Source organism: Manacus vitellinus, unplaced genomic scaffold (assembly GCF_001715985.3).
Source record: "Manacus vitellinus isolate BGI_N305 unplaced genomic scaffold, ASM171598v3 scaffold_4_pilon, whole genome shotgun sequence".
NCBI classification, from domain to species: domain Eukaryota; kingdom Metazoa; phylum Chordata; class Aves; order Passeriformes; family Pipridae; genus Manacus; species Manacus vitellinus.
Window position 1 is genome coordinate 22911523 of NW_021940604.1, and position 23485 is coordinate 22935007.

The following is a 23485-nucleotide window of genomic DNA, read 5'->3' on the forward strand; positions in this document are numbered from 1 at the left end:
AAGTACTCTATGACTGGGAGCTCTCTTGCATTCCATGCAGGCAGCTACAGAATAAACCCTTTTCAAGAATCTGAAATGGAAGTGGTTGTTCATTTTTTTTTATGTTTCTTACTTTTCTAAAGCCATCCAGGTGAGAACTACTTTCACTGGTAACCTCCCTAACTCTATATGCAGCCATTCTAAGATGTATAGGAGTGTCACAATAATGTCAATGGCATATCAACTTCAAAAACTGGTAATTGTTCAAATGTCAACATCAGATGAGATTTTCAAAGGTGCTTAGGCAATCAAGCAATCTCATGATTCAAAAAGGGACCACTGAAAACCCAAGGCAATGTCTTCTTTACTGCTGAGCACCTTAACAGAAACATCAAAACGAAGTGTCTATTCAACAATTCCAAATTTCCTATCACAAAGCCAAACCTACCCTAAAGTCTACCTTACTCTCCTCTTATCTTAGAGATCAATACAGTTAACATTATTTCTGTACCTGTGCTAGCAATACTTCTGTGAGTTAGGGAAATGCTGTTATTTCCATTTTACATATCACGTCAATCCAGGCTGAGCAGGATATGAGAGGTGTATGTCAGCCCTCAGTGACATAACCATACAAATGTAACTTGTGAATGAAAAATATCTGTGACTTGTCCAGAACTTAAAAGTGTGATTTCAGTATATGTTCTTTTTAACAGCAAAATAAGCACTGATTGTATTATTCACATAGAGAAAGGATCCTCTGTTTTTTAATTTACATGAAGCAATTACAGTTTTTGACCTGCCACACTACAACATGCGGACTCAAGGAAGCTTCAGAGCTGCTCCTTGTTGAACATTATACGAAGTCTCAAAATTAGCCATTCAAAATACTACTTACACATGAGAAAGACCCAGAAACAAGGCAATTGAGGGGTACAGAACAAACACTACTTTCCTTATATCGAAGAAACAGGAAGCTTTTGTACCATAATAAATGTAAGATGTCCACAAGTACAACACAAATGTTAGAGGCGTAGTATGCTATACAGCATACACACACCAGCCAGCAAGAAAGTCTTATCCAAACAAACAAATTCTGCTGCCTTAGTCCAAAAGATAACTTTTTGTCATACTAAAAATGCCCAGTTTTCAAGACATGTTAATTTCAGAAGGAAAAAGTCCTTTCTTACCTTACCTTCAATTATTTTTGCTCTAAATAGTTAAAGCATATATATAATCTGGAAACCAGCATCAAAGCAATCCTGTACAAATCTCTAATTTATTAATAAAACAGGGAAAACTGAAAGGCATTTAACAGGTGGCTCTCCTTACCTTCAGCACAGCAATGAATGGTACAAAATTAGCTCTCTGAAGACCATTTTTATAGAGATCTGAAAGAAAGAAAATCAGTACCATTTTGCTACTTAGTCTTAATAACAATGTCAGCTTGTCTACTAATCTAGCAAACAAAACTCAGTGTTGCTAGAGACAGGAGGAGGAACAAAAGGCAGAAAAGGAGAGCTGAAATTGATTTCTCTTCTTTTACTGTATGAAAATTCAATACATTCTTAAGGAAGAAGGGAACACCCTGAGGAAGTTTGAAAAGGGCAGGGAATGAAAAAACTATTTAGATCTCTAATGACATAAAACTGATTCTAACAGAAGAAATTAGACTATCATTTGTTTTAAAGTAAGGTTATAAAAATCACTTGTAATGCTGGGTATACATTGGTATGATTATAAGGCCAAACTGTGCAACTGTTAAATCCTGTGTATTTGGCAGAGGGCAAAACCCCCACATAAACTAAAAATACACAATTTGAGTTTACAAAGTCAGCATCATTCTTTTTCAGTGTACTGTGGTACACTTTATCTTCTAGCAATTCTGCCAGGTACACCCCCTTTTCCAAAGCAAGAAAAAGGGTCATCCCTAAGGCTAAAAAAATGAAAATTAAATTATTATGTTAACTTAGGTAAAGTTGCTAAAAATACAACCTAAATTTTAAAAAAATGAGATGTTACGTAACAAAATGCAGATCTGTACTCAAAGAAAACACAAATTAACAAAAACAACTGCAAAGCAGCATTTTTGTCTTATTTATCACCATATATTTATACAACATAAACTTATCTTCTCTGGAAGTTATCCAACTGCCCAAGAAGTTCACAAGAGAATGACTTCTTTCAAAATGTAACCACTTAAACTGTATGATGAGCTGCTCTGTTTCATGAATATTAGGAAGCCTTACAAAAAGGCAGTGAAGCACCTGTAACTGATGGGAGGAATGAGCAAGATAATGCAGACACCTGGTAGAGATATCACAAGAACTCCACACAAAGACCATTCCAGGTTATGATTATGACTTATATTCCCCATAATGCTTGAAGGTTATAGCTATGCTAAAGCTTTTATGCTTTGCCAACACCTCATGGTGGACAGACGATGCAGCATGCATGACACACCAACACGACACCTACAGAATGGTTTTCACAAAATTGGATATGTACATAGAAATATTTAGGAAAACTATCAGTGAAGGAGATTCCACATCCTAATTACTAACAAAGCTGTAGGAAGCCATGTATCATGCTCATTCACAACTCTGTAAATCAGGATGGCTATACATTTGTTAAAAGTGTAAAGCAATTGCATATTCACTTGCAAAGATTAGTGAACATGTAACAACACTATTAGACAGCTATTCCTGTTAGGTCTTTTAATTAGTAGGGTTGTGAGTTCTGTATTATGTCTCTGTTTTGTGAGGATGAGAAAATAAACAGTAATTTTGGTGGAGAAATGAAGTCAGGATTCCTCAAATACTGCACCTGAGTATTTCCCCTCATATCCCCCTAGGGCAGAAGTTCAACACAGTTAAGCGTAGCACTAATGTTCAGCAGCTCCATACATCTGCTCTCTAATGAAAAAGTCACTTTTCCTCTTTGTATCAACAGGAAACAAATCTCTCCATTCTTAAACCTTGATGTAGCATACTACAGTAACTCAACTCTCTTTCCTGTGGGAGGATTTTAGACGTGCCTTGAGCATGCAGGAATAGTGACAAGGGAAGAGACAGGCATTGACCAACACCTGGACTGCAACATAGTTCAGTTCTGGAGATGCTGTTCTTGACATTCTCTGTTGGGCAGCTAGAACAAGTGCATGGCTTTTGGATTGATAAAGTGACTTAATATGCATTAAAAAACCCCATAAGACGATAATGGGTCACAAACTGATACCTCGATTTAAGATGTTGGACACAATTCCCAAGTTATGATAAAAATTTCTCCTGAACTTCAAAGAGCAGTGCTCCAAAAACACAAGGATGGCTCTCAACTGAGTAAGGCATCCAGTTTATCTGTAGTTAACCCAGCTACAGTAGTTATTATTTCGTCTTCTTTGCTCAAACAAGTAAAATAAGCCAAGAGGGAATTATTAAACCCTGTAGTAAAAACCTAAAAAACTTTGGGTGGATTTGTTTTTCTTTTTTTTTTTTCCCTAAGATAAGGTGCATTGTAAATCTATAGTGATTGTCTTTTACTTAATTAATTTGGGTAGAAAAATTAACTGGTAGTTACAGTTAATACTGTAACTCTTCAGTAGTTTTTGCAAACATTCAAAATTAATCAGTCTAAAAGTTGCATAGAAATTATGCATTATGCTAACTGCTAATGCTACACTATACAAATATCTTTCTGCTCTACAAAAAATTACAGTTGTTAAAACCCAAACAGATTTGGGCACTTTGTAGAATATTTACCTAGCTAGTCGCTACCAGTGACTAGTTATTCTAAAAAAAGTTAGAAATGGAAACAACTAGTGAACTCAAACTGGGCTTTAAGAATGGCATCCCGATAAGGGGTTCTGCTTTGAGCTGGTGGATCAAGTCTGCAAGTTCCTGAGTTAGAAACTGGGAAGGATCGTACTCCCATTTCCCGTCTCTTCTGCAGAACATGGTCTTTTCCTATTCTACATCTAAAATAGGCAGTATTTTACCCCTCCTCAACATCCCTGTTCCCAAATACCCTTCCACTGGTTTGGACAGAGTAGAGGAGATCAGAAAACATTTGGGAGTGATAGGGGAAGGAACCCTGAGTTTGAGAGAAAAGAGGAGTATGATTTAGTAAAAATCTTTCTTCCATAAGAACAAGAAAAAATACAGGGCAAACCAGAATATCTCAGATTCTTGCAGACTAGAGATTTTATTAGTGTTAAATATTACTACAATTGTTCTGTAAGATACTGAGATTCATAGTATTTGGATAATACCAGTAGCATGTTTGTTTTTACCTTCTGGCGGCCTGTTAGATGTTGCCACAACGACAACCCCATTTTGGAAGAGATTTTCAAAAAGCTGCTTCAGAATCATGGCATCAGCAATGTCAGTGACCTGTAGAAGACAACACATTTGTTTTATCTTGCTTTCAGCTTCTGCTGCAATAGATCTGCAAGTGGCTTTGTAGCTAGGAAAAATGCTTGTTAGTGAAAGCCATTGGAGAAAGATTCTAATTATTGCTTGGTGAGAAAAAAATAAAAGGGATAATTAATAAGCAGCGAATGTACCACAGTCTTTCAAAACTTGCCCACTCTTTATTGAGGAACTCCACCATTTCTTTACCAATTGCTAAATGATTCCGTGTTAACTTCTATAATAAAACTACAGGTGGGAGACAGAAAACAGACCTAAACATTTAAGAGGCCTACTTAATTAGAAGCAACATGAAAAAAAAACAGAAAATAGAAAGAAAATACACACCGGCTGTTTTACATTTCTATTACCTTTGAGGCAAAGGTTTGCAGAGGTGAATTTAAACGGTCATGGGACTTCAGAAATAAAGACAAGTAGCCAACTATACATAATCAGCTGCTGTTGAAAATAGAATGATATGACATAGATACTATTGTGTGATTGTTGCAAAAAACAATTCAACAGATGGCCCATCACAAAAATAAGCAATTTCATTGTTCTTTTTAAGTGCCTTCTATTACTGTCCATGAATAATCAAAAGGCAGGCAGTCACTTGCAGCACAGTCAGCCTCTTCTAACCTTCAGGCACAAAACACGAATGAAAAATAAAAATGGGTAGGACAAGCGATACTGGGGAGGGGGAAGGAGGAAAAAACAGATAGACAGAGGAAAAAAAATAAGCCTTTAAGTAAAATTTCTTTAAAGATCTTAATTTTAGCTCAACAAACTTGCATTCTAGTATCAAGAAATAAAAGGAAACAGAAACCACTCTGCACAAATGAAAAAAAGTAATAAGTTTTTCGGATAAAAAAAGCCCCTTGTTACAACAGTAATTCATATTTTATAGGAGTTCACCAGCTGAGATCAGCAATCTTAATACATAAACAACCTTTATGATCATTACACTTGATTCTCCTGCATTCCCTGTGGTTATTATGTAGACACTTGTTGCATTTTGACGCACTAAAACAGACCCTGACTCTGAGGAAATAAACCAGTGGTGGCATGGTGAGAGTTACACATACTCATCACACAACAGACTGACAGTTTGCTGTGCTTTCACCAGCTTAGATGTGTATGCTGTGATAGTAATACATGTAAAGAAATATTTTAACCAGTATAATTTTTGACTCTACTCCACACCCCTCCACCTCCCATCATTTTCACATTTCTAAATGACCTTTCTGGGCAGAAAAAAAGAAGATAATTCTACAGCAGAGACAGTAAAGGACTTAGGTTACATTTCTAACAGCTAGTTTGGAAGCAATAATGTTCTTAATGAATGATATACAAACACTAGTTTCCTTCTTCCAAAGACGACTTCTATTTTGTTCTATATAATGCATTAATAGGGACTTTTTTCTTTCCTTTTTAAAACCAAACTTTTACATTATCTGTAACACACCCCTCAGATTTGCACATCTCTGCTCACTAAGATCTGATATTAAAAAAAATATAGTAACTCTGTACTGTACTGTATGCCTAATATATCTGCTTATGCATCATTTATCAGTAATTTATTTCTTCTGAATAATAAAATTTAGGAACTTCCCCCATTCCTAAAGAACAAGACACACAAGGAATCACTATAGATGTGCATCTTAGGAGTAACTGAATTTGTTGTACCACAAAGCAAACCTAAAAGCCAAGTTTTAAAAATCTATTATGTGTCATTTTGTTACAAACTTTTTTATTTAACAATACATGCAAAGCATGCTACCTTTAGAAAACAGGGAGTGAAAGAATATAAATGCTCATAAAACAAAACAATAACATCCTCTTATTAATAAGAACTGTTATTTGATGCAGGATTCTGAACTCCATTACAAAAAAAACCTAAACAACAAAAAAAGTTCCTGAAAGCTCTGTCAAAAACCAAGAGCCATTTTGAGGACCAGAATGCAGACATGAGCTCTTTTTATGTAATCCCGTTTCGTTTCGGAAAGAGAAAAAAAATTCTACAGGGTAAAGCAGGTAGGAGACAGTAACTAAAGACTGTAAGTTCTCATGGTTTTTTACTGTATCTAGCATTCATTGAAACAGATAAGAAAAGCAAAGGCTACAAATTAACAATAAGGAGAGCCAGCTAATGGAGAGAAGGCAGAAATTTCATGCATTTAAAAGATTTTTATTACATAGTGCTGCTTTCCATTATAACTCACGTTACAAAAAAAAAAAAAAAGAAGAAGAAGAAAAAAGAAGGAAAAACACTAGACTAATAGTTAATTTACATGTGTAAGTGCCTGAGATTCAGTCAGCCACTGATTGGTACATTGCCATGTAATGAATGGCAAACATAAGCATGTATTATCAGCAATTAGTATTAGCACAAAAATAAGAGCCTAATTTTTATTAGAGGCTTTTAATAGAATGCAGGTTAGTAAAAATTCCCTAAATTGTAGTTCACTTTAAATCCAAATGGTACTGATGGCATATTAAGACTAACACTACATGATCTCTCAGCTTCCCAAGAAGTAGGGATTCTGTTTTCATTTTCAATACTAACATAGGTTACAGTCCCATGCCAAAATTAGACCTTCTAATTACCTGTGTATAGTTATTTGATCACTAAACAACAACTGGACTCTTTTTACTAGCCAACCTCTGTGTTCTAAAACATCAAAACTATAACTACAAATGGCATAATTCTAGGGTTTTTCTTCAAAATGAGGACACATTTTTAGAATGGCTTAAGACTTTTGTGATTAAAAAAAAGAAGACGTTAATATTTACAGTAAACTGTATGACAAAGATCAGTAAGAAGTAGAAATGCTTTAATAACCTGAGAGCCTGGGACTCAGGCAAAACGCTGACAAAATCCTGCTTCAAAATAGACACACAAGCTTAGTGCCATCACTAAGGTCCTCTCTATCACACAGTATTTGCAAAATGAAACATTTAAAACAGTAATTTTTTTTAATACAACACAGAAACACTACTTTTAAAAGAAGTACTCTAATATTTTTTTACACCAATTAGTCAATTCTTCAGCTGCTTGACAGTTTTCTAGGCTTTGCAAGAAGATTCACTTCCAAATACTTCTGCTTTGCTTTAGCCCACTGTCAAAGACAGAATGGCAACCTAAGCAAGGCTTTTGTCTTCTGGAGTTCTGCATTTGGTTTCCTCTGAAATAGGAGCATTAACAATATAGCCACAAGCTTCAGTGGGGAAATGTGCTGCAAACATCCTGAACTAAATATGACTCATTATTAATGTAAGCTGTTCGTCCAGTCACTGCACTACTCTATGATTACTTAAGCAGAAGGCTTCTTATCCCAAAATCAGTGCCTTCTGCAAAATTTAAGAAAGCTGCAACTCCTCTTCAGTAGGCAAAACCTGTATAGAGTTCCATACTACAGAAAATCAGGCAAGAAATCCAGCCATTCAGAAATCTGTGAATTTAGAAAATTAGTACACGCAGAACAAGTAGATTTTAAAATTCACATATGAATGCAAAGTCTTAGAGACACTTTTAAAAATATAGTTCTTGTATTAATTTCCCAGCTGCGACGGACTGACAAAACCAGGTGATTTTTCCAACTGAAGTCACTGATGTACCTCAAGCGAGTCAGCAGGGGGAGCAGGCAATCAATCTGGAAACAAAAAATACCAGTCTCTCTCTTTAAAATGTGGAAACATGACAGACAGTCTGGAAACACAGCAATACCAGGACACAAAAGCAGTGGGCACTTATACAGAAAAGCAGGTATTTACACTAATATATGCTACCGCCTCTTTCTACCATTTGAGCATTTAATGTCATGAGAGTTAATACTTCCCTCTCCAAACCTTCCCATTTCTTCACAGTGTAAATACAACTGTCTCTGTATTTAGATTTTATATTCAAGTCTCGGGAGCCCAGCATTCATATCCAATAGATAAAGCATAAATTAAATGATCAAACAGCAGCAATTGCAATGAGCCCACACTTTCTGAAACTGTAGATCAAAGGACTACCCCCAGATGAAAAATGGAAGAGTAACTTAAAATAAGAACTACTTCACAAAAATCCCCTTCATGGGAGCCAATCACAAAACAGTTTATTTTCCTCGGATGCACACATTTGTAAAATAACAGCCAGTAAATATAAATTGCTCCATCTATTTCAGAAATGTATTCATTTAAGAGCATAACACAGACAATTAATAGATTATTCTTTTATTATCGGTGATTTGAGAACTAACATAGATCTGTTCTTATCTTGTTCTGCATTTTCTGTCTAAATTAAAAAAAAAAAATCCCAGTTGGTTAGAACTGCCAAATACCTCTAGCTTCTTTACTAATAAATAAAGCAATTTTATACTTAAGTCTGTGATGTGCCCTTAAAACAAAATTCACAAGCTATTTAAAATGAAACAATCAAGTCGGCTTGTGCAAAGATCATTTTATAAGCTTATTTTAATTTTCACATTTAATTAAATGAAAGTTTCTTAAAATGCTAGTTGATAAAATCTGGCACAGTCATGCCAAAGACTTCAATAATTCTAGGAAAGAATTTAGGTTGAATCTGACGTGGTATTTACATATCCTTAATCACAGAGAGTATTTTGTAGCATTATATGAACTACAGCAAAGACCAGGCATGCCAAGCAAGTATCAGGTGGTACTGGACAGACTCAGTACAGGATGATGGCCCCTGCCCTGAAGCATTCATGAGCCTCTAGACAAACTCTAATTCCTCCTTGTAGGATCAATAAACAGACTGGTAAACAAAAGCACTATAAGGGCACTTACACCGTCAACTTGCATCTTATCTACTGTGGAAAAAAAACCCCAGATCCTTGCCATCTTCAAAACTGTGAAACGACTTACACTCTTCAACTTGTTTACTACAGTTCACTGCTGAAGTGATTAAAATATTATATTAGCAGTAACAAGTGTCATATTTTAAGATCAAAAGTAATTTTATGTAGTTTCCCTTGAAGCAAAGGAGCAATCTCTGACTTTTTACCTGAAATTCATCAAAACATAAGAGAGCAGCCTCTTTGCTGATTTCCTCTGCCACCGGTGCAATTGGGTCGTATGATTTGGCCATAAATCCTGCCTTTCTCTTTGGCAAGCTCTGCTTAAGGCGATGTATTCCTTAGATGATAAAACAGAAAAGAACAAATACGTCTTATTTCTTTTCCTAAGATTGGAAGAACAAAATTATTTAGCTACCAAATAAAAACTAGCCCAGTCTAGTAAAAATAAGAAAGCTTCAAACTTAATCTAGTTTCAGGAGGGCAAAACAGTTTTCAACCACATCCAGGCAACAGTTAAAAGTTCAGAGATTCTATGATTCGTATTTTTTTGTTTAGGAATATATAAAACAAAAATCAAAGAAGTCTTGAATGCTGTGCACCTATACCTTATTTTTTATAAATAGATATTAATTACAGACTTATCTTGCTCTGAAGGTATTCTTAGAATGCATTTAGTTAAAAGAATGCAGACACAGCAACACAGTCATGCTTTAAAATGTGAAGATGATGACACTGGCAGAAGGTAAGATTGTTATATCCATGCTTTACTGTATGGATACTGATTGTATTGCATCTGACTACAAACAAACGTTTGGAAGACAATGACTCTGCAGTAGGAAGCTATCTTTAAGATCAAGCACAAATGACAAAAAACGGAAATGGAAAAACTCAAGAGTGACCCAGTGATGATAGAAAAGTGAGCACTAGAAGTGGCTTAAGTTGTTTACACTGATGAAAGCCTCACAAGAAAAATGCAGCTGTCACAACATTTGTAAATTACAGCAACAGTTAACAATTTCACAGTCATATAAGGTCATAAAATTTGGAAACAGAAGAAAATTTTAGAATATCTAAAACAGCATCTCTGTCAAAACAAAGTGCTTTTCACCCTGTCAGAAAATTTTCTGAAACTTAGGATTAACTTCTATTATTTTTTCCTCCAAATTACTCATAGTATTACTAAGTTAATCAACCAGAATAGTTTCCATTCTCCTTGGCATTTATACCTGATTTAGTTATTCTTTATTCAAAACGCAGATGGAGTTTAACCTTTCCAGTTTCAGTTTTAGCAATTGCCTTCTTCAGATTTCATGTAAGCTAATTGGTAACTGGAAAACATTTAGTTAAGGATTTCATCCTAAACAACACACTCAAGTTTCTATACAATCAGGTATATATATATATATATCTTTCAGAAAAGATATTTGAGAAATAATATGCAATTAATATCTATACTGGTCTGACAGACAATGCTAAAATGCTTCAACATTTCTCCTATTTTTTACCTTTTTTTTCTTAAATACTTGAATAAATTTACAGTGATTATTATGAACATAAGAATGAGACAGACCTTTTTATAGATATCATATTTCATAAAATTCTTGTCAATACCCGTGTCTGCACTTACTCTGGTGTACATCCAACATGAAACCATGAAAATGGACTCTCTTTTTTCTTTCTACTTCTAAGTGAGAATAGAACATGTCCATCACCATTGTCTTTCCTGTGCCTTCAAATAAAAACAATAAAAAGCACTCAACCAGTAAAGTACAGTATGTACTGATTACAACAATGATTGTTTGATAGCTTTGAATTAATTCAACAACAGTCTTCCACAGAGTAAGTACAAGACCAGACTGCTGTGAAGAACAGTTATGTTTTCTGTTCAAAAACTTGGAACAACTGCATGTTTATTTTTCTGTTTTAAAATTTTGATCCATACAGAGATGGCCCAAAGGTTGCACAAATTACTCCACATACATCCAGAAAACATCCTTAGTATTTCCTCCGGAAAGCAAGTATGATTTCATGCTGCACTGCTGCAATTAGAATATACGAATTCTCTCTGGTGGCCTCCACAATTACTTCCCAAATTCTTAAACTGCATTCTTAAATATTAGGGAATGGGTAATGCTGAAAACTACACATAGTAATGTGGCCCAATCAAACAGATTCCAGGATTCAGACTGTAATTGTATTAAATTACATCATAATGTGGAAGGAAACTAATCCTGTAAAATTCATTAAAGCAATAAAGCTCCATAAAGTTTTTAGACAGTTCCGAATTTGAAGAGACATGCATTAGAGAAAGTTCCATTGGATGTAAATGAAACTTACCCACATCTCCATAGACATAAACACCTTTTGGGGGTTTGTTTTTGGCAAGGAGCTGCAAGTCAAGAGAAAAAGAATAAATATGGATATGGGGTAAAATAAAAGCAAACATAATGCTGTGGTATAGTAAGAAAGTAGCTACACTTAACCACAAAAGTAGCACTAGCTAGCAAAGTGCAATCTTGAATAAATCATTAGCTCAGAATTGATAGGCAATCAATGTTGTATTTGTGTGAATTCTGTAAAAGAGACAAAACACACGCAGGGTTTGGTTGGGCCTTTTTTCTACATCATTTTGAAAATATCCCCATTCCCAGTCCTAGCACACATGCCTTTTATATATACATATATATATAATGAATTAATATTTCCCAATCTATCATCATCAAAACAAATCCTTTCCCTCATTAAGCCATTTGAACAGTTCTAGAAAAAAGGATATCAAATTAAGCAGTATTAATAGTACCCATAGATATATGCACAATATACCTATTAGAGGAGTTCTGCTAAAGATATAAACTCATAGATGATTCAGAAAATCAGTATTGCAAAGCCAGTGAGCATTGTAAGAACTCTTTCTCTCAGCTTTGAATCTTAAATGCAGAATCATCTCTGGTTTAAACATTATTAAAATAAATGGAGTCACAGTAAAAATATGTACCTATATACACATGCCTCTGTGTGTATATGCATAAATATATAAAAATCTAAAAAAATATTTTCAAAAGTATGCCTTTTATTAACCATTTTTTCAAGTGAGTTACTTTTATCTCGAACGATCACTGTTTAAAAATTTTAAATTTCTTAATATTATTCAGGACATATATTAGGACACCTGATGGTTTATTCTATTTTACTCAAATACATATGGAAAAACTTCAAATAACACCAAGACTTTCCATTTGAAATAGTCCTCTCCCTCTCCCCCCCAGTATTGTGCATAGCCCCTTCCAAGTATAATTCTGAAAAGAAACAGTTTCTAAAAAAATAGAGATTTTAAAAAAAATTCTATCAAATCCATTAAAATGAATTGATATCTGCAAAAACACTGCTGAAGAGTATTTGATTATTTTAAAGGGCTCCACTTTCAGAGCTCTATGGGGTGAGGCAACACAGAAGAATATTAAAATTGCAACCCAGGGGTCTCATTTGGAGCTGGGTAATTGCTAAACAACTTGAATCTAAAGCACTTCTTCAAAATACAGTGCCATGTTAAAGAAATAGAGGAGTCAGCAGCAAGACACTAATTGAATAGGAAAGAAAATTCATGACCAAAAGGTAGAAGGCTAACATCTCAGGTCTGGAGTACCAGTTCGTTCAGAAAATATCCAAGCATGGCTCTTACATAAGATCCTCTTTTGGATTTCATTTAAGCTATATTAATAGGGTAATCAAAAATTTGTATCATCAATCTGTGGTTGGACAGGGTTTCAGATGTTCTGAAACCATTCCATTAATAGATAAGGCTGCAACTATTTGCCAGTGCTTTCAAAACACTGCAAGACAATTTAACTGTTGAATATTTTTCATTGTGTACTTTTTAAGAGCTTGCACTCAGTAAAACTACTGATGCTCAAAGTTACACAGCAAAGAAAGGAGGAATGGAAAAAAATCCAAAAGAAAGACATTAATAACAATTTCTTTGGTTTTAATTTGATATTAACAACAGTCATTTTAACAAGACAAAAGATTATCACATTCAATTTATTTCAAAGAAAGGCTGTATCAATCTGATTTGCACTTTCACAAGGAATGACACCAAGCTAGAAAAATAAATCTGTTTAGAGTACAGCTTTACTTGTCTTTGTAAAGGTTATACGACCAGAACAAGTATTTCACTGCGAATTTTTTATTAATTACATTTAACCATTTTCATATTTGTCTTTTTAGGCATATTTATTTCTGGAAAACGCGTTACAGAAAAAAGGGGTTTTGACTAACGGAAATAAATATAATGGCTTGGGCTCCATAAAAGTCTAAATCAATTTCTGGTTGATTCAAAAAATGAAATTAGCTTCCCTGTGAAGACAAAAATTTTTGAGTGATATCTAATTCCTGAAAAGGATGGGTACTGCAGCAGATCCAAACACATCTGCTGAAGCTGGTCATCTCTAAAAGCAAATCAAATGTCAGAAAACCTCTCGTCCTCTTTGAGGAATTCAAGAAGTTTGTAGGAAATGTTTTACATATAATTCTGCCAAAAGTGACACTATTGATCGCTTCAGTATAATCACTTCCTTAATCCTGTCAGGTACTGTATAATGCTAAGAATGTATTTTTATATTCTTGGGTTGTTTTATTGTTTTGGGGTTTTTTTCTTGAAATATATTTTATTTTTAAAAAGTAAACTTGATTAGTAGATTTTTAATACTGAAAATTTATTTCAGGGAGGGAAGAGAGAGAAGTAGGAAATGTAGGAAGACAAACTAAATGAATGAGCTTCTCCTCACTTCTCATTCCCATATTATCCTGATGAATATTTGGGGTCTCGATATAATAATGTTCAATTTGTTGACAGTACATTTTCTTTTGCAACAATGGTAAGATTTAAGGATGCTGAAGTTAATATTTAGAATGCACTAATCCAGAGATAATAAGTGATGCACAAAATTTGAGTATGAAGGGGAGAATTTTGAAATGCTTATACATAAGTTTTAAAGGCTCCCCACACTCTTTCAAACAGGGGCATCACCTCAAATATGTCAAATGTTTGAGTCCTCCAAGTTTCTTAATTCCCACAACATTCTTTGCAATAACTTAAGAAAGCATAAATTCAGTGCTTCACAGAGTTTCATTATCATCAAGACATGCTACAGCAGAAGCCTTTTTTCCTTTTATAGATAGTTGACTTACAGATTTTAATTTGAAAATCATTCATATCTTAAAAATATTTACACTTCCACAAGATGATATAAACATTAGTATCCCTATATTTACAGAATTCTCTTCTGTGTTATCAAAACGTTTTCATAGAATCACAGAATGGTTTGAGTTGGAAGGGACCTTAAAGATCACTTAGTTCCAGCCCCCCTGCCATGGGCAGGGATACCTTCCACTACACCAGATTGCTCAAAGCCCCGTTTTACACATTTCTGTTTCAAAACTGCAAGCCTTGCTTTGATCCTATCAGATCAGATTTTTTCTTTGTTTAAACTTCACTGTCAATCAAACGATATCCTACCTCATCTAAGGAACTGAACTGGTCAGAACATCTCCTTCATTCTGACAACTTCTTATTGTTTCTTAAATATCTTCAATAACATGCAACATCTTCCCACCTTCTCCCACGCTCAAACACCAGAAGCAAGCAACTCATTTCCTAGGAATATTTACTGATTTGAAAAACTTTTAAGATGGTTAGGCTACTAAGGTGGTTAATTAAAATATGCAAAATCCAAGAGACAAGTCTCTCTTAAATGCTAACAAAACTGCCTCTTTCTCCCACTCTTTCAGGCTCCTTTTCGGCTGCTCTTGTAGTTGAAGACATTTTCAAGGTCTTGAATGGTGTTTACTATTGTTCATACCTCTTTTCAAAACATGACCTCACTTATAATTGAGTTTATTTCAAGTCATTAGTACAGCAACTCGACAACTCTTAAGAAGTCCCAATTGGTATTATTTTGAAAAGCTGGAGATCTGAAATGTCCGTGCAAACTCTTACAGCCTTGAACTTCAATTCAGAGGATCTCAAAATATCTCAACATACAAGGCCACGCCTTCACCAAGTTGAAGATCAAAGTCCTTGCTCGAATTTGAGCAATAACTTTGAAAAACAGAAGCCTACTTAGTCGGCAGCAAGACTAATTGTTTTTTCCCTAAGATTCCTTCTAAGATGATGCCCCAAAAAAACTAAATCACAAAAAAAATAGTTTTATTACCACGAATCAAAATGGTTGATGTCATGGTGTATGTCCCAAACTACTCATTTCAGAAAGCTTTGGCCTGTGAGGCAATATAAATCCCTTCTATAAACACTGAAATGCTTCTCTATTGTATCTGATGCAAATATTTGCTCCCTAATCCTCCTTTTACCATATTTTACTGAATAAAACTATTTAGACAAAAAGTGACAAAAGAAGAACAAAATTAAAACCAAAGCAGACCATTCTTGTATTGGGTGTGAAGTTTCTATTTCTGGAATAACAGCTATTTTGGAAGAGGCTTCTGCAATTATATCACAGAAGAAATCAGGCAATAAAATAAGGAAGATCAGACTACAGAAGAGGCTGAGAGATGCTTCTCTTTCACCACTCCCTTTTCTTCAATGCAGCCCCTCTACCACATTCTCTTCAATGACAGACCCAGGAAAAATGAGTACACTTGAAATGCCAAGCACCACTAGTTTTTTATTTCTTAAAAGCTGCCAGTAGATAAATCTCTTCTCAACACAGGAGATTTCATACTAAAGGTAGGCTAGTCAAGTTGCCAAAAACCTCCTGAAAAAGCAAAAAGTCAATCTACAAGATACTAAGTATAACTGATAAAGTATTTGATTTTTTTAAAATAAATCTTTAAACAATTTAAAATACAACCATTTGTTTCATTTATATCTATTAAAGCCCATTAAGTACAAAAAGAAAAATGAAACCAACTGTTCTATCCCAAAAACATAAGGTTTATCTTTTACTTCCCAGCATATTCAAAGTTAGAAAGTACCAGGCCCTCATGGGAGGAGAGTGACAACAAGCTATTCACAAATACGGGATTTACCTGTGCCCTGTATCATTAATACTCCATGGAGATGCCTTCTACTAGTTACGTGAACTAATTCCACTCATAAATCTACACAAATCCTATTCAACCCAGGCCAATTCCAGACAGCAGTATTCACCAGCATCTCTTCTTGCCACGAAAAGCCTTAGTTCTGCTCTCTAAACCCGAACCAAGTCTGCAACAGCATCCCTACTCTGGAAGTCCATAATAGAAAAACAGGTATTTTGCTTACTTAGGAAACTCCTGAACAGATGCAGACATATGACAAGCACATGATTTTACCAACTACCTAGTCACAGTTGTGACTTATTCTGGGGAAAACCTTCATTAAGGATGTTGATTACAACTTTGCTGAAGCAAAACCTTGCCTGCACTAGAATTTAATCCATACTCTATTTGGCTTCATTTTATCTCAAAAGGAGCTCTGTTTGAACTGGCAAATAGCATCCTCAAAGACAACAGAACAGAAACAAAGCTGTTGTGACTTCTTCAGCCTGAATCATGATTTGATTTAATTACACAAGCTAGGCTTTTAACAGATTTACGCAAAATTCACTGCTCTCCTCCTTTTCTGGAGTTTTGATGTATGGCATGGCACTACAGTGCTCAACCTTGATTATCATCTTGAGATTTCCATAGAAAAATCAAGCTCTAGAAGAGAAACCTCGAACTACAACAACACTCACCCCAATAGCAAGTAGTTCTACAGTTGCCTCTCACTGACTGTGGCATTAGTTCCACCAATGAGCCATACAACAATTTTTAAAAGCTGGTTTAAAATTAAAGCATGGAATTGAAGCAATGTTAAATAAAGAAGTGAAGTGCTTTAAATGAACTAGTGAAAAACACATTCTCATCTTAAAAAATGGCATTTGACTTTTTCCTTTTAAGGAAGCGTCAGTCAGTCTGGTTTTATTGCCATTAGCTCTGTTATGCAGGGGAAAAAGTAGCATTACATTTCCTTAAATAAAATAAGATTAGTATTTGTTCTCTGCAATACAGACTTTCTTCCTTATTCATGCTTCCCAATGAGAGAATCAGTAAATAACCTATACAATGGTTGATCTACAAAGCCAGTATAAAACACCTAATCTAACAGTGATTCAGCTCTCAAAACTATTCTCAAAGGCAGCCCTTTCAGAACCTAATATCCAAATGTCCAAAACAGTTTTCCAATAAAGATCAAAATGCTTTAGCCTACTGATCCTCAGGTTTGACAGCAAGACCAATGCCTTCATCATAACATTTTTTCTAGAATATGAAAATGAATAAAAGTCTGGCAGTATGTCCAAAAATATTACAGGAGCAAGCCTGATAACTGGCTCCCTTTCAAGTGACTTCTTCTATAGCCCAGGCGCAGTAAGACAATTTCAAGATAGGCAAATTAAAAGATTATGAGCCTAACATCAAAGATTAAAAAGAAGTCCAGATAGATGAAAAAGAAAAACAAACCCCAAACCCAAGAAATTTTCACATCAACAATTCTCAAGTTATAAAACTCTGGACAGCTAGATTCCACTTATAGAAATAGTTTGGCAAGCTGATTCCAGCTTGATCTCCTTACACTTAAGCAGAAAAGGTTTGCATTCAGGCATGCTGCCATATTGCTCTGGATACCAAAGATAAGAAATAACCATTTTTCAAAGAGGAATTTTCTATTTTTCATTTGGTACTTGCTGAAATCGCATCAGGAGACTGATTTAGACTCAAGAGTTAGCCCACAAATGCATTAAGACAACATGAATTTACAGGCACACGCCCACGTACAACATTAATAAGTGTTTTAAAATACCATAAACATACATTTTTCAACCTACATCTATAATTTACACACTGTTTTTATGTTTTTAATAATATTAATTAAAGAAATCCCAAAAGTAAAAAGGTAAGCAATGTGATGAAATGACTCATCCGCCAGAGCAGGCAAAAATATATTCCAAACCCACAAGTTTGGCTCCAATGCCCACATCAGAGTCAGAATCATTGAATGATTTGGCTAGGCAGTGATTTCAGAGGATCATGTGGCCAAGCCCTCTGCATAAGTTGGATCACAGAATATCTCAAGTTGGAAGGGACCCATAAGGATGATGCTTCTACAACAGAGCTTCCAAAGACACACTCATTGCCCTTTAGGAACAGTCTTGCCTTAGGACTTCGCTTTCTGTACTTGCATGTTTTTTCTTCCAGAGTGCCTGACTGTTGCTCCATGGAACTGTTCCCATTCAGGTTTCTTCTCAATAAAAAAAGAGCTCCTTCCTTCCATCAGGAGGCAGGAAGACATTTAAAGCATTTTCAGTCAAGCATATGATTAGCAAATATATTATCTGCAGCTACATATGCAGGCATTCAAGCAATGTTAGAGGAAGACCATAGGCAAGCACATCCCAATGCTCTGCACCCTGCTATACTAATACATGTACTAAACAGGCCCATTCACAGGTATAATATGTGTTCTCTTCTCTACTTTTTTTCACACCTTGAAGCTAATATTCATTGCAAGAACCTTAGAGTGGTAACTTGTCATTCAGTACGTAAAGGCCAGAGGAAAGTGTGCCATTTTAAGGGACTGGAGACTTGCAGGTTTTGGCTCCCCTGATCCCATGCTACATCATCTGGGCTTGCCATGCTAACAAAATACAGTATTTGTGCCAGGTAACAGGAGAATTTGGGGTTGTAATGGGAAGTATATGGTTAGGCAAGAAGTTCAATAGAGTTACATATTTAGATTTATGTTGTGTAACGAATGCTGAGAAAGGCTAACACAGAGCTTTGTTAGCAAGGACTGCAGATGATGGCAAACATTGACTGTAAATGTGACAGTTACTTCTGACCATAAATAAAACCAAAAGTGGTGCAAGAGAAATAGAGAGCACAGGAAAAACACTCCGAGGCCGGCTGGGAAGAGCAATGACAGTTTCTCTCCTTCTAGAGGCAGGGTGTCTCTCCAGTGCAGATGATGAAGGCAATGTGTATTTTGCCACACTTTTTTCCCAGCACTATACTTTAATCATCAGACTCAGTCAAACACTCTGTTCTTGTTTCTCCTCACCATAGCTTATGACTATTTGTGTTGACTCCAGTATGTTAATCAGGTGCAAATGAAGCATATTCACTGGTTGTTTAGCTTCTGTGTACATCTATGATGGCCTAATATTTACCAAGTAATTAAATGTCTTATGTACTTTGGTTTTCTCGAATATAAACTCAAATCTACAAAAACAAGGGTCAAGGAAAGCTGAGGGGGGAATTCTCACACCAGTTCTAATTGCTTCCCATAAGAGCCTCCCATAACAACGCTATTAATATTTGCAGGTGCAAGGCCACAGCAGCAACAACCTGAGAATAGCATGAGAACAAGACATGAAATACCATCAAAGAGGCTCTGGAAAACATTGTGTCAAGAGCTTCAGGGAAAAGTTACAGAGATGCAACAGCAGGCTAACAGCTACTAATGCTAAGGGACTATGATTGACAAGTCTCTGTGCAACGGGGATATGTCTGAACTTTTGTTAATCCTTTGAAAAGAAACTGTGATGCCCCTCCAAAACTTAATCAGATCACACCTCTGCCTTCTTTTTCACCTCACCCAGAGACAACAACATGGGAAAAAATTCTTTTAAAGTCATATCTGATCTACAGTATGATGTGGAAATTATTCATGAAAGATCTGTAAGAACACAAAACATCAGTGTTCAGTTAATGTAATTCAAACACACAAGTATAATATCCGTGATTGAGAACTAAAACCCAGATTAGGCCCCTCTCTCCTATAGCCAAATAACATTTTGGAAAGGCAGACAGTGGACACAACTAAAACCAGATTTTCTTGCAGAATTATTTCAATAATATTTAATTTGGTTACTTCTAGAGTGCCACTGGATTTTATAAACCAAAAAAAGCAAGAACAGAGACTGAAATATGAAGAATGATGTATCTGTAAAGACCCATCTGGAAAAACAAGATTCATGCTAATGACAGAAACTTATGTATTTTAAGCACATTCTTATGAGCAAATATAAATGCAAAAAAACATTTTTATCACTATAAGCCTCACCTTTGAGAAAAGATTTTTTGAATCAATGCTGTAGCCTTTAAGGCTCTCATGTAACTTCTGCAGGTGCTGCACAACTCTTCTTTGTTGCTCATCATTCTTCAGCTCTTCTTGCTTAATCAGAAAGTCATAATGTTCTAAAGGTCCATTGCAAACCAACAAGGCTCTGGCGTGAGCATCTGTAGAAGTACCAGGGCCTGTCTTCTTCTCTGCCTGAGCTGTGTATGCTGTAAAAAATAAAAGTAGCCTATTAATAGAGACGTTTTGAAAAGCATTTTCTTATAAACAGCACACATTCGTAACAGTTTACACAAAGACATATATAATTACTTACCTATACAACCACCAGAGTATGTTACCCCTTCATTTTTCATCAACTGAATTTCTACCTTTACTCCAGTAGTATGTTTTACCATTTATTTTTATTATTAAAAAGTACACTCACTAAGAAGCCCAGCTGGACACTTGGTAAGATTTGGATGAGCCATTTTAAGGGAAGTTTTGACCTTTTTTTATCAAACTGGGGTAAAACTTCCAAAGGGCATTTCTTTGAATAGATAATCCTTTAGATGATACTTTAGAAAGTATTTAAAAGTCAGCAAACAGGAGACCAAACCAGGAGTTCTGTAAGGAAGTTGAGAAAGTCAAAGACCATACTGAGCAAGGCAATAGCCGTGAAGCCCTGCAATGCCATGGCCTGTTCTGCTGGCATAATCTCCCTAGAAGAGACAGGGATAAGCCCAAGCAGGAATTCTGCTGGAAACAAGAAATCAAAAAAAAAAAAAAATTGCTAGACATAAAATAGGATATAACTAGGAAAGGAAAGAATGTACAGCATTACAAAGAAGGCTAGCCAAATCATTAGGATCAGAAACAATGGCATACACTGAAAAGCTGCTAAATACCTTCTTTGCTTCTACTGTCATTTAATAGGTTAAGTATAACAAAGAAAAACACAATTTGTAGCAATGGTAAAGAGAACAGATCTGAGTGTAGGAAAAACACATATCAAAGACTGCACAATTAGATATTTTTAATACTGTGAGATCTAAAGAAATTCATCCCTAAATGCTTTCGGTAAGTGTCCCAAACAACACAATGGCCTCTAACAGCTTTCTTTGAGGCCTCACTGAAGGCAGGTGAGGTTCCAAACCATGAGGAAAATGAAAAAGAATTTGTCTTTAAAAAGAAGAGAAAGGTAAATCCAGAAATTCATAGGCCAGTCAACACAACTTCGGAACACTCAAAAATACCGAAACAACTACAAGCAAATTTTTTTTTTAATAAAGTACTTAACAAGATAACATAACAAACAAAAGGCAACATCAGCTCCTCAGGAACAACACAAGATCAAAAGGTTTTTCTCTCTGATCAAGCAATATGCTTAATGGGTAGAGGAAAAACATCTTTATTGCAGTAACACTTTTATTACACACCAAGATTATAAATCAATTCAATGATGGCTGCCCAACCCTGCAGATGTCCTCAAACAACATATACAAGGACAACTTCGCCTTTAACATGGAAGCTGAAAAACCATGCCTAAAGCCACTGGATTTGCTCTAACAACTTTTTCTAAATAGCAGTATGTTGGTTATAAAAAACAAACTCCAGAGATTTCAAGTGTTAGACCAGTATCAAATAGAACACATGCAACCAGCATACTACTAACTGCAGTGCTTGTCTATTTTTCTTAGGATATATAAACATTGTACAATCAGAACATAATGTGTACGTGAACACTTATGAACCCTGGGACCCACCTGTCGCCGACTGAATTCTCACCACTTTTGCTAGACTGGCAGAGGACGAAGAGCTCTAAGTGAAGAAAAAAGACCTCTGCTCCTAACCTAAGCTTCAAGTTCACAAACTTCCATAAATTTGTGTACTGTACTGAATTTTAAAGAAAGGCTTAGAGCACGGCTGTTGCTATGCATCGGAAGATCCTGGAAGGAAAACAGTCCCTCAGACATCCTACAGCCCAGGCCCGGCGCTGGCAGCCACCGGCGCACTCGCCGAGCACCCGAGGGCAGCCGCAAGGCAACGCGTTTAATCAGGTACCGCACCGCAGCCCTGTTTTCCCGGGGGGAAAGCGGCACCATTTACTCGGGAAGCCGCAGGGCCCCCGCGTGCCCCCACCCCCAGGGGATCGGGGCCAACTCCCGGCGCACACCGGCAGGCGCGTCCCGCCGCGGGCAGGGCCCAGGACAGGGCGACAGGAGGACACCGGCAAGGTCACGGCACCACGGGCGGCGGCCCACCCCGCCCGGCACAGCCCCCTGTCCCCCTTCCCGATGCTTTCGGGGGGGACCGGACGCGGGGGGGCGGAGGGCCCGCCGGGGTGCGGCCCGGTGCCTCCCCGCGCAGTGCCCGGCGGCCGCACTGACCTCTGAGCGCCGGGAGCAGGCGGGCGCAGCGCCGCGGAGCCCGCAGCAGCCACGGCGCTGTAGCCAAGGGCGACACGAGCGCCGCCATCTTCCCAGCCCGGCCACCGCAGCGGGGGCGCGGGGCGCGCTGGGAAATGGAGTCCCGCGGCCCTACGGAGGAGGCCTTCGCGGGCGGCGCTGAGCCAGCGCTCCCGCCTGGGTCACAGAAACACGGAGTCAATTAGCTTGGCAAAGACCGCTGAGATCATCGAGTCCAACCTATGACCGAACACCACCATGTCAAATAAACCACAGCACTGTTAGGAATAAAAATGTGTTCTTGCAAAATTTGTAGTGTGGTTGCATTTGGTGGTGGGAAGTGACAAGTTATTGGTTGTTCAGTCGTTTAGTTATAGAAAGATGCAGTTTGCTCAGAAACAAGGGGACCATGTAATGAGAGGACACACTGCAGGCATCGAGAAGGCTGTAACCCCGGAGTACCTCAGCCAGTGGGGAAATGGGGAGGGACCTGCGTTTCAGGCAAGGGGGTAAAAGAGGCTGCGATTTCCATTAAGTTGAGAGACCTCACACTAGGGATTGGCCAGAGAACTCTCCCTTTTATTCGAATAAAAGTTTAGTTAGCTCCTCTGTCTCTGGGATATTTTTGAGGCTTATAACAACAGAAACAAACAGGTATATTATTTTTCAGAACAGCACTAAGTGCCACGTCCAGCCTTTCCTTAAACACCTCCAGGGACAGTGACTCCATCACCCCCCTGGGCAACCCATTCCAATGTCTAATCACCCTGTCTAGGAAGAAATTCTTCCTAATAT

General features: G+C 36.7%; 1 protein-coding gene across 3 annotated transcripts in view; it reads right to left on the reverse strand.

Annotated features, from left to right (window-relative positions):
• The window catches only part of AFG1L (AFG1 like ATPase), a 57060-nt gene extending 34273 nt beyond the window's left edge, over positions 1 to 22787 (reverse strand). For 2 of the 3 annotated variants that reach the window (XM_029962808.1, XM_029962811.1), the window contains exons 1-7: positions 22673 to 22787; positions 20289 to 20512; positions 11525 to 11576; positions 10815 to 10916; positions 9394 to 9524; positions 4265 to 4364; positions 1309 to 1367 (exon numbers count right to left, since the gene is read on the reverse strand). In XM_029962808.1, coding sequence (XP_029818668.1) covers positions 1309 to 1367; positions 4265 to 4364; positions 9394 to 9524; positions 10815 to 10916; positions 11525 to 11576; positions 20289 to 20512; positions 22673 to 22760 — 756 coding nt within the window. In that variant the 5' untranslated portion in view covers positions 22761 to 22787. The remainder of the gene's footprint in view (positions 1 to 1308; positions 1368 to 4264; positions 4365 to 9393; positions 9525 to 10814; positions 10917 to 11524; positions 11577 to 20288; positions 20513 to 22672) is intronic. The other variant, XM_029962810.1, reaches the window with a different exon arrangement.
• Positions 22788 to 23485: the final 698 nt, after the last annotated feature.